The sequence below is a fragment of the Zerene cesonia genome, chromosome 9 (genome assembly GCF_012273895.1).
Source record: "Zerene cesonia ecotype Mississippi chromosome 9, Zerene_cesonia_1.1, whole genome shotgun sequence".
NCBI lineage: Eukaryota > Metazoa > Arthropoda > Insecta > Lepidoptera > Pieridae > Zerene > Zerene cesonia.
Window position 1 is genome coordinate 6,539,604 of NC_052110.1, and position 12,012 is coordinate 6,551,615.

At 34.0% G+C, this 12,012-nt stretch overlaps 1 protein-coding gene across 3 annotated transcripts in view; it reads right to left on the minus strand.

Moving 5' to 3' along the window:
- The window catches only part of LOC119828940 (fibroblast growth factor 22), a 178,184-nt gene that overhangs the window by 22,263 nt on the left and 143,909 nt on the right, over positions 1-12,012 (minus strand). For all 3 annotated transcript variants that reach the window (XM_038351268.1, XM_038351267.1, XM_038351269.1), the window contains one exon: positions 4,038-4,141. In XM_038351268.1, coding sequence (XP_038207196.1) covers positions 4,038-4,141 — 104 coding nt within the window. The remainder of the gene's footprint in view (positions 1-4,037; positions 4,142-12,012) is intronic.

Consider the following 12,012-nt stretch of genomic DNA (forward strand, 5'->3'; position numbering starts at 1 on the left):
TATCTCTTATCCATCTTTAAAATATTACATAGTTCATTAGAAAATCACAATAGCATCACAACAAGTGTATTTTATCGAGTGTTCCAATTCGAGATCTATCGATCAATCGATGATAAATGATCCACACGCCTGGTGAAAGTTTGACCGTGAACCTGGTTTTGGGATTTCTTGATTATCTGTTGTATGATAAGATGACAAATATATAACAGGTTTGAAACAAAATATTGTCGTATCCTTCCTACTAATATTATAAATGCGAAAGTTTGTAAGGGTGTTTGAGTGTTTGTTACTCTTTCACGCAAAAACTACTGAACCGATTGCAATGAAATTTGGTACGTAGACAGCTGGACTACTGGAATAACATATAGACAACTTTTTACCCCGATATTCCTATGGGATATGGACTTACAGGCGCAGCTAGTTTTTTTATATTTTTTCAATCTATTGTAAGTGTAGTTCACCACACGATATTTGATGTCAGCAAACAAACCTTGGTTTCAAAATTTATTCTTATTTTAATTGATTTCTTTATTATTAACACTTTTTATTTATTTATTCTTATTTAAACATTATCCATCTTTCGTCTTGTGTTGTTTCTAGTAATAAACGATATTCTATTCTGTTCTATTCTATTGGATTTCTGCCCCAAATAGAACTATGACATTGGAAAGTTAAGAATAAAATACGTCATGTTTGTCGGATTTATAAGTTTGCTTATTGAATATTTCAAATATCACTCCATTATATAAAGCAAAGTCGCATTCCGTCTGTGTGTCTGTATGCTCAGATCTTTAAAATTATCTTTTTTTTATGGCATATTTTGCAATAGTTAGAGTGATTTAAGAGGCAGGTTTATATATGTCTAATAACATAGCAAAATGGAGGGAAAAGGGGTTTACTACGACTTTAACACTGTTATTATAAATTGGGTACACACAACTCGCAATAACTCACGTTATCCGAATAGATATACATTAATATATTGTATAAATTAATGAATTAATTTGTAAAGCTAATTATGCAGAACATTTTTTTTCTACAAAAAATGGTCACCAATGTCCCTGTGGGGTATGTACCACTTCAAAGGGTAATAACAACAATTATCTATTTAACACAAAAAACTACGTAAATCGATTTAAAATCCACACCGTTATGGAGTAACAAGACAACAGAAAACATAGAATGAATAACCTCCTTCGTTTAGAGATATCGGGCAAAAATCGCATAGAGTTCTCTAATTATTAAAGCATAGCAAGCTAAAATATATTATTACAATGTTCATATCCATACATATTTTTGTCGCGCAAAAAAACTCTTAAATACACCGTAATGTCAAAGAAGTGTGTAAAGAAGTAATCACAAACATTATGAGAATTTAACTACTACCTACCAACTAGAATTAAAAAGAAAGTCTGATACTTTTATATATCAAATAACATATCACCATATTATAATGAACAGTCATCTATACTGTAATCTAACACTAATATAATCTATGGGCATGTAATCACCATTTCACAGTGTTATGATTTAATTAAGTTATTTCGGGGATATGGGGTTATGTTTAAAATTACCGGGTAGAAATATGGATGTAAGCGAAGCGATAAAGCGATAATATGTTTAATCAAAACACAAGGTAATGTCATTTTAACGCATCATCAAATATTTTAGTTTAACGTACGGATATTGTATCATAATAATTACTTTAAATATCTTCTTTTTTATATATAAACACAGCGAGAATTTGTCGTTTTAAAGTCTTAAATATATAATATAACCTCAAATAGCAATATACGAGTTCAAATTAACACTCAATGTATTTAAATACATGTTTATTTTTTGAAGGAAACTTTGTTTTCTGTGTCCTAATAGCCTGTGAATATTTTTTTTATTAGTTTTCAATGGCAATCGAACCCAGGAAATATTTACGCGCTAATCACTTTATCAAGGTGTCTCGCCATCTTTACCATTAATATATTATCATACTAGCTTTTGCCCGCGGCTTCGCGCGCGTTTAGTTCGGAGTAGTTTAATATAAACCTTCCTCTTGAATCACTCTATATCATCATACATACAGACATAGAGAAAGACAAATAAAGCGACTTTTTTATACTATGTAGCGAAAATCTATCTTATATTTTATACTATACATTGATATCTAATTGAAAAATCGCTCCCGCTTCCGCTTCCGCCCATCTCAGACCGCTACCCCAAGTACTAAAAGTTTATGACACGACTTCCGACTAATGTTACGTGAATGTTTACGAAACCCGTGGAGTGTTGTGTTCCGTAGCTCAGCGATGCACCTGAGCATTCAATTAGTAATAACAGTCGCTGTTAAAATGCAAAAAACTATTGATAATATTATTTCTTACAATCTTCATCATCATCATCAGCCCATATATGTTCCCACAGCTGGGACACATATTTATTATTTCTTACAATAAAGTCACTGGTGTCCCTAGGAGGTACACTACAGGTTCTTAAGACCAATAGACGACAATATTCTATCAAACACAAAATGACACGTCAAGCGGTTGAAAACCCACAGAGTTATAGAATAAGAATTAAAAAACTAAGAAAAAAAACGATGCGTATATTTATATAATAAATATCGATACATTCGAATAACTTACAATAAATGATTATTTACGTAACAAATAAATTTTTGTTAAATTTATTATATATAATAAATTTAACAAAAATTTATTAATTACTTATTTAAACCTATAAATTTACATTAATGATTAAGTCTTCATTATAGTGTGGAATTATGCATTGTTTTTTTTGACATTTTACCTGTATTGATATTTTATCTTTATATTTCAATAACTAAAAAAAGTTTTAGCAAGCCGATTCTTTATTTAGATACATCAGGTAACAAAACGTTAATTTATTTTAAAAAGTTTGCGTTGCCCGAAATAAATTATATACAACAATACAAAACGAATATCACAGGATCACTAGTCAACAGTCGATTTGCAGAGACCAAAACAATCAATTATCATCAATGAAATTCAATTAATTACAGTCTGTGCATATTATCAACAGTAATCACGACAATTGTAGCATTCAGGCCAAGGATTTAATAATACCAAAATATGTTGTCGCGACATAGCTCGAATTACAACATCAATTGGTTTATTAGACATTTTAAAGAACTGGCAAAACGCTGTTGAGCCTTTTTCAACCGATTTCAAGAAGGGTTATCAATTCGATTGGATTTTTTGTTTAATACCTCGTCACTTTTTACTGGGAATCTGATTTATCTATTTATTTTATTGATGTACTGGGAATATGATTATTTTTTATTTGAAAGCTGGTGCCTCCCAAATTTGGTGTAGTTCTGAGATTTTGTAGGCTTTTTGTTAAAGATAATAACTAGATAGGTTTTTGTTATTAGATGTAATATAACAGTGTTATATTTTAAAGTAAGTGCGTGGACATAATAATATAAATGTTATATTAAAGTCTATATTATCTGCAGCATTGAAAATATTCATATGTTATTTCTTCCAATAAATCATGACGACATACTTCTATGTATCATCAATACAAATTAAATGTTCCGATTTGTATCAGTAGTTCCTGTGATTAGTTTATTGAAACAATCAAACAATAGCTGAATAAACTATGGAAATAAAGTTTTCATTAGTTCTATCTTATATGCCATTCAACATTCCTTGGTAACCACGCTATCCAATGGTGCACAATAGAATAAAAATCGGTGCAGTGGTATTTGGGTTTATTACGAACAGACAGACAGACACAGCGGAGGACTCATAGTTATATTACTAGTTTTCTGCCCGAGGCTTCGCCCGCTTATTTAGGGATAAAAAGGTCGGTTATTTCCCCCTGGTAGATCAGGTTCTCGTGGGATTACTGGGGTAAATCCTAACCTAGTCTTTTCTCGGGTCACAAACTATCTTTGTACCAAATTTCATCCAAATCGTTTCAGTGATAGACGTGAAGAAGAGACAGACAGACAGAGTTAGTATACTTATAATTTTAATAGTTATGTAGTGATAATTACTTACATTTGCGTACTGAAACCCGCAGGCATCCATGCAGAGGTAGAGACAAGTGGACACCCCCTGGATCGTCAGGAGGCCGACCTTCAATGTCGCACGCTGAAGTATCGCTGCAACAAACACACCTTGTTAAAGTAGTTGTTCCTGGATATAGGTAGTGTCTAACTTATTTATACTAACAGTAGTTATTGAAATAAAATACCAATGGCAATGCGGCATCCGTTCTTACCCAAAAGGTTAAAACGGGACTCTACAACTAAGTTTTCCCTGTTCGTATGTCTGTCCGTCCGTCTCTAGGCCGTATCTTAAAATGCTTGTGCGCTAGTATTTTTTTATTTTCCAAATTAAAAAATTGCCGCTATTGGACGATCACTGTCCACAATTTTTTAAATTTACGAGCTAAGCCATCACCAGCCATTTTTATTAGTTATAACTTGTATTTCAATTATGCAATATGTTCAAATTGTTGAAGTCTATAATTGAGGAAATGAAAACATAATTTAAGAAATTTCATTCTAACATTTAAGTGAAGTCCCGTGTTCCCTACTGGGGTATGGGGCAAATGATATACATCTGTTTCACTGATCGATTTTTTTTATGGACAAGTGGGTGATCAGCCTTCTGAGTCCTGCCAGATATTTTTTTGTGCGTCCCCACCGGGATTCGAACCCAAGACAGCTCGGTTCTACGCTCACGCGTTAACCACTGTACCAAGGAGGTCAAACATATCCGCATACATAAGCATTCTAATATATTTGACATATTTGTAGCTAATCTGACAATGCCATCAACTTATTTTTGAATTGCCGAAAAATTTAACTAAAGAAATTGAAATGTCATTGTTGACTATTTCAATTGCTCTGTCTATTTTCTAGCTATCTTCCTTCATTTAATTGTTAAAATGCCGAAAGCCTTAAAAAGTGATACCCGGAATATTGTTCTAACGGCTACATTTAAGCGAAGGTGACGACACCCTTCATTTCAGAAGTTGGTGAAATCTTGCATATATACCTCCGGCCTCCGTAGAAGGAGCCGTGAGTTATGTCGGATTCCTACCGACTAAAACCCCACTGTGTTCCGTCGAGCCGCTTTAGTGATGAAGCCACAAAAGCTGGTTTTTATTCATCCGCGACCAGAGTTCAATTTAAAATTATTACATATATCTTCTAAGGAAGACTTTTGATCACAAAATCATCATCACCAGTTTGCCAAAATAGTCATATTATTAACTCTGACTGAGAGTAAAACAGTATACAACACAATGATGTTAAACAATAAAGAGAAATAACAACGAGTAGGTTTTATCACCATAATTTGCATTTAATTCTCCATAGATGGCGCTTTTCACAATGCCGTGTAAACGTGCGAACGATTCAAATACCTCGTAATGCCATATTTAGTTTTCCTGGAGTATTTGTCTTTGACACATAGCTGTTGTTATTAGCGTAAAATATGTTTGTCCCAGATAAATATTATCACCTTGATAGTGGTATACACTATCGCGCTGCGTGCAATTTCTCCAACGCAATTTACCTTTTTTGGTGTTTTCGGTGAGTCACTTTATTGTTTGTGTCTTTTGTTTTATAGTCTATCATATATCTTTTGTTTTTGCTCGTTTAAAGAAATTTATTTCTTAATAGAGTACGTATAAAATTGTAATTTATGTCTAAATCAGAATCATCAACATCTCGAGTTATATAGAAAGATTATTTGAAATAACACCTAATTTAATTGGCTTACATCTAGTAATAATACCAATAAGCCATTAAAACATCGTTTTTCAACATTAATGTACCATTAATAACCATTAAGCCACTTAATTTGCATTTATAATCATTGTAAAAACCATTTATTACCACGGTTAAAGCAACGCAAAATATTATGTAAACATTTTTCTATAAATTAACTTTACAACAAACCAATCCACCATCGTTTGTACAACACAATACGCACCAAAAACATTCACAATTCAACACACGTACGTAGCCATCAGACAAATAATTTTACTTCGAAACAGCGTTAAATAACAATGCTTATCAAACAACAATTCTTCAAGCAAGGATACTGGTGAGTATCCATAGAAATTGCCCGCAGCGATCACGCGTTAAAGCGGTTTGAAGTATCACATTCAATATTTTACAGGTAATCGTAAATGACCGTTATTAGATAGCCTAATGGGACCTAAGGACCTAGGCACCTTTTGTGTCTTCAGTTATAGACTAAACGAGAGTTCCAGCCCATCTAGTTGTTCATAGAATCTAAAATTGAAGAGGCAGTAACGATGATTTTGAATCGATTTAGAATTGAACAAACTAATAGAATATCATTATCATTTAACTTTAAGTTTAATTTTTGTACTAATTAAACATTTACATTTTGTGATTTTCAACATAATATTTATATTACGTACCTATGCTAACATTACAACAAGAGGTAAAGTTTGTGAATTTGTAAGTTTCTGACTTTAAATCAACGGGTACTTAATCTAATGAACCAATTAAATAAATCTTTTATTAAGGAAACCCACGTAATTAACGTAAACGTTTTTTTTTTTTTTATGTCATAGTCGGCAATGGAGCTGGTGGGTCGCCTAATGGTAAGCGCTACCACCGCCCATGAACATTTGGAGAGGCGTAAGGTCAATTGCAGACCTTTCGCCTCTACAAATGGATTGCCGACTTTAATTGGGAAGGAAATGGGAAAGGATTGATGAGAGGAATAAAGGAAAGGACTGGGAAAGGATATGGGCCTCCGGCTAAACGTAATTGTCATAGGGTATATTTTATCTTATTTTTATCCTGTGTCAACGTAGGCGGAGCCAGGATGAACGGCCTGTCTATAATAAAAATACGAGTCCAAAGAAAATTATGTCAAAGCAAAATATTATTAAAAACAACGCATAATAATTTAGAATGCATCTTCCTAAATCTGCAGAATTTAGATCTGTTCGAACCGTTGTATCGCAAATTTTATCTATAATTATGTAACGTTATAAAAAACTATTAAAATCACGTATAGACGCAGCAAAAATAGACTAACAGATAATAGATGGCGCTAGTTATGCGTGTAATTGGTTCAGTCACGCAAAGACCACACACTGGGATGGTCGTGCGAGCTAATTGTTGTTATTTAACTAATTAACGCAATCAATGTCAGTTAGATGTGTGAATATCACCTTTTTGTCGCAATTAGTTTAATTTATAGCACGCCATGTCTAGCACTAATGTCTGTATTAGATGCTAGAAAATAGCTAACGCTTTTTTATCTAGCATTAAAAGAGTTATTTAATACAGTTTAGTTTGAATGTTTATTAGACACTATAATTTGCTAGACATTGTAATCTCACAAAATAAACATGGTCTTTTAATTCTAACGTAGTTCTTATGACGTCATCTTATTTAAGACATTTGTAGAAATCTAGCAGAAAATATCTACGATTTCGCCGTTTAAAAACGGGGACGTCAGTTTAGAGCTACCACTTTTAAATTGCGCCAAAATAGAATTTTTTTGTGTTTGATTTTACGCGAGTATTATACATTTAGAAATTAAAGACTTTTTAACGTTCAGTCTCCCCGTGACCTTGCTCGCTGTAAAGTGTTCGAAACGTGGGGTTAATAATATAATGAATAAAGCGCGTTTAAAATCCGTTAAAAGTCTTTAATTTCTAAGTGCGTCAAAATTTATGTTGATATCTAGAAATTTCGATGCTCATATCTTAAAAACGTATATTTTTTGAGATTTTTGTTTCCATACAGAGCTAGATAATGGTGAGACAAAACATCAAGTAAAAGCCAAACTACGTTTGTATGGACGAAAGGTGGCTAGGGCGCTCGTAACAAACGCGCGCAGTTATGTATTACGCCGCGAATTTACTTCTCAGCAGCACGAGCAGGTTGCGAGGTGGCCCCCCGTTACATAGCGCTCTTATTACCGTGTATTAAAAGGCCTTACCTAAACTAACCTAACCTAATCTTTTTTTTTGTGGGGAAATCTTGCATAGACACCCACGGCCCCCGGGGACGGAGCCGTGGGCTATGTCGGATTCTTACCGACCAAAACCCCACTGTGTTCCGTCGAGCCATTTGAGTGAGGGGGCCACGGGAGCTGGTTAAAATTCATCCGCGACAACCTAACTTAATCTAAAATTACTTATCCTACATATCTAATAGCGTTTGTATACTGACGACGCAGTTTGCAAGCGGCGACATCAAAAAATTTGAATGCATATTAAGTGTATATACACAACAAATATATATTTAACAGCCACCATATTTATCATGAAACGTTAAATGTGAGAAGTCAGACATTCAGAGATATCCGAAGGTAATCTATGGCTTACTAAGTGTTCGCCTTGGCTTTACCCGCGTTATATGTCTAACCTATGACACTCAAGTTGCAACTTTCCAATGATGAAAGAATTTTTGAAATCGGTCCAGTAGTTTTTGCGTGAAAACGTTACAAACATACAAAAGTTTCTTCTTTATAATATAAGTGTGGATAACTTACCAGCTAATGAAAATTAGAAGTGAGGCGGTGTATAAATAATAATTATGGTGAAAGCTGGTAGCTGTCAAAAGATCGGGCTTTGATTGCGTCATGGCTTGATAGGACTGTGTCAAATTAATCGATAAGATAGATTTTATAGAAGGAAGGAATAAATAAAGTTTCGACACATTGATCAATATTTAATCGTTTTAATGTTATTATTATAATATAAATTTGATATCTTTTGACTTATATTTTAACTGACGTATTGAAAAACGAAATAAATTCAATATACATATGGGTTTATGATTTGTTAATCGATAACTCTGTGGGTTGGTAAAAGTTATGTCCCGTTTTAAAAATCAGGATTAATATTGAAATCAATTTGCAAAAAAAAAAAATCCTGTCATAATTATAAACCGCTTTCAAATAGATCAAATTTGCATGGGACCAAACTGTGGTATCAACTTTCAAATGAAAAAAGTATGGTAAAAACCGGTTGACCCAGTAAAAATTTATGAAGTAATAAACACAAAAAATACAGTCCAATTAATATCCATTGTTTTTATGTATGTCGTTTAATAAAAACGTGACACATTCAATAAGATTCATAGCGTTATATAAAATATTTGTCGAGGCGTGTCTCCTTCGTGTCAATGAGTTGAGCATTGTCCACATTCGACACAATTGTAGGAAATCCGCTGTATTCGACACAATTAATTCTAACATTGTTGCGAGTTTGTTCCAGTTAATTTATTCGTAGCGGGAGTATTTGTGTCAATGAGTTAGTGCTTTTCGTGTGGTTATTCGGTAAGCTATGACCCGGAATCTATATAAATAAAAATGTGTCGTTCAGTGTAACTCGCGAAAGTAAAAGTGTAAACTGAATCAAGGACTACGGCGTTTTTTAAAGTTTTTAAGGTAAGGTTTCATGGAGAAAACCGTACGGCGGTTGAACCAGGGCAGTCTGCGATGCGGACGTATATTAACCAGTTCCCGTGACCCCTTCATGAAAGCGGTTCGTCGGAACACAGTGGGGTTTTAGTCGGTAGGAATCCGACATAATCCACGGCTCCTGTCTCTGGGGGCCGTGGGTGTCTATGTCTAGATTTTCCCATTTTAAAAAAGGGCAGTCTGCTAGGACATAAGATGCCACTGTTGCACTTATGTAATTTTTTGTATGATAGAGAAAGGAAATGAGCTGGTGGACCTGATGTTAAGTGGTCACCACCGGCTATACAATTGTAGCATTAGAGGTGTTACAGGTATTTTGTCGGAATTTAAGATACTTATATACTCTTATCTTAAAGGCCCCAATGTCTTAATTGTTATTATATTATAAAAAGGGAATATTCGTGTCTTCATGTGTATGTTTGTAAATTTTTTATCACAAAAACCATAGAGCCGATTTCAATAATTCTTTTCCGAAGCTGCATTTTCATTGAGTGTTAGGCTATGTATGTACCACAGCACAAGTAGGGCGGTAGTAATGTGTCGATTGTCTGTAATTTCATGGAGTTACTATTAAGCATCGTGAAGTTAGATTAGTCGAGCGTTCTGATTGGTCAATTCAATTCAATTCACCATATCGGAATTTGGAACGGACCAATAGGAGATGACCTCATAATCTAACGACTAATGAAATTGTTAAATTATCATTGCATTACAATATCACGGTTTTAGTGACATTGTAAGCTCCCGTGACATTACAATGTTACTAAAATCCGGTCATTCAATTGTTGGAAATTAAGGCTATTGAGAATCTACATTCGTGTATGTTCCATGTGTTGCGGGGACCTGTGAGGGTTCAGGTTCACCCACCATGGTGGCCAAGTGCGGGTTTGCAGATATCACATGTCGTCGAATTTTTGAACCTTTGATATGCCGGTATAGGAAACTCTACAGTATGCGTTTTTTATATTTTTTACCGAAACTCGTAACTATTGATCAAATTGACCAGTAAATCAGGTAAAATGTATCTGCCTCACATAAACATCTATACTAATAATATAAACCTGAAAAGTTTGTTTGTTTAAATGCGTAAATCTCAGGAATTGGAGTTGAATAGATTTGACTTACGGCTGGGTGAAATAATTTTTAATTCTAATAAAAAAGTAATGCCGTCCACGTATATTATTTCAATTTAGTCTAGTACGAAAAACTTAGAGGCGGATTTTTTTTAATAACTATTCATCCCGTCATTTCATACCCTTTACAGTGAGCGTCGAGCGTCTTTAATGGCTAACTGTATATACAGTTAAAACTGTTTACAACGACATCATTTATTTATAGACGGGTTAAAATGACCAAAATCTGGGGTCCCAGCTGAATTATCAACATAACAACAACATCATCGGCTGTCACGACAATCGGTTTTTACGACTAAATATGAGAAGTCCCTTTGATGTCGTCATAACTGATTTTGACTAACTATAAAAAAGTCTACACTATCTTCGTACAGTCATTATCTAAGTATGTTATACATAAGATTTGCACTCACAAAACATCCACAAATTATTAATCACAGATGCGCAGGCCCACTCGCAAACGTGTGTCATTCTAGATCTGTCAATAAAAATTCTTATACCGCTATAACATCTATGAATAGTTGCGGATAAAATAGTTTCAGAAGCTGCAGGCCACGTGATACTGAGGTCATCGGTCGGCCTTGTTAACAATTTCGCGGGTTGTGACGTCACGCGCGGCGACGTGCGCCCGCGCACGTAGCTACAGTAGTGACGTTCATCTTAATAGCTATCGATAAATGACAGACGTGTGACTGTGGGATGATGCGGAAGTGTGGAAGTATCTGAGTCACGTGTTTAAATAACTATTTTCAATTTCCTTGGCTGTTAATGGAATAACCATATTACGAAACCTTATCTGTGTGTTAGGCTTTGAGAAAGGCCTCTACAAAGAGTGACGGTTTTTGGCATATCTGATATCAAAAGTTTATAATTAAATGATAATAAAAACCAAAAAACATCTAATTTTAATGTTTTTGTCAGCATATCCGGGCACGTACTTAACGTACCCGGATATTACACTTGCAATGCTGATGTCTATTTGAGAAAAGTTTCCTTGTAGATTAATTATAGATATGTATACATATACACTGTATTTATGTAGAGTAAATTAAAAAATCGTTTCATCCAATCGAAAGTTATGAGGTAACGAAACAAAAACAGTCGAATTGAAAGCTTCCTCCATTTTACGTAAATCGCGAAAACTTGAATTTTTTATCATTAGTAAGCAATAAGTAACTTTTCAGCAACATTTCATCTCATTAATGAGTTTATGTTACGAAGCGCGTCAAGCATCTGCGCCGATTCATGGGCCAATAAAACACTACTTTATTTTATGTCGTTGTGTAAAGTTCATCGATCTAAATAACTGTGATTGTTTACAGAAATATAAAGATGTATATTTTACAATCATGTGATTCGCGCACGTTTGGGATGTTAATTTTGGCATACAAAGTAAGAGCATTTTTTTT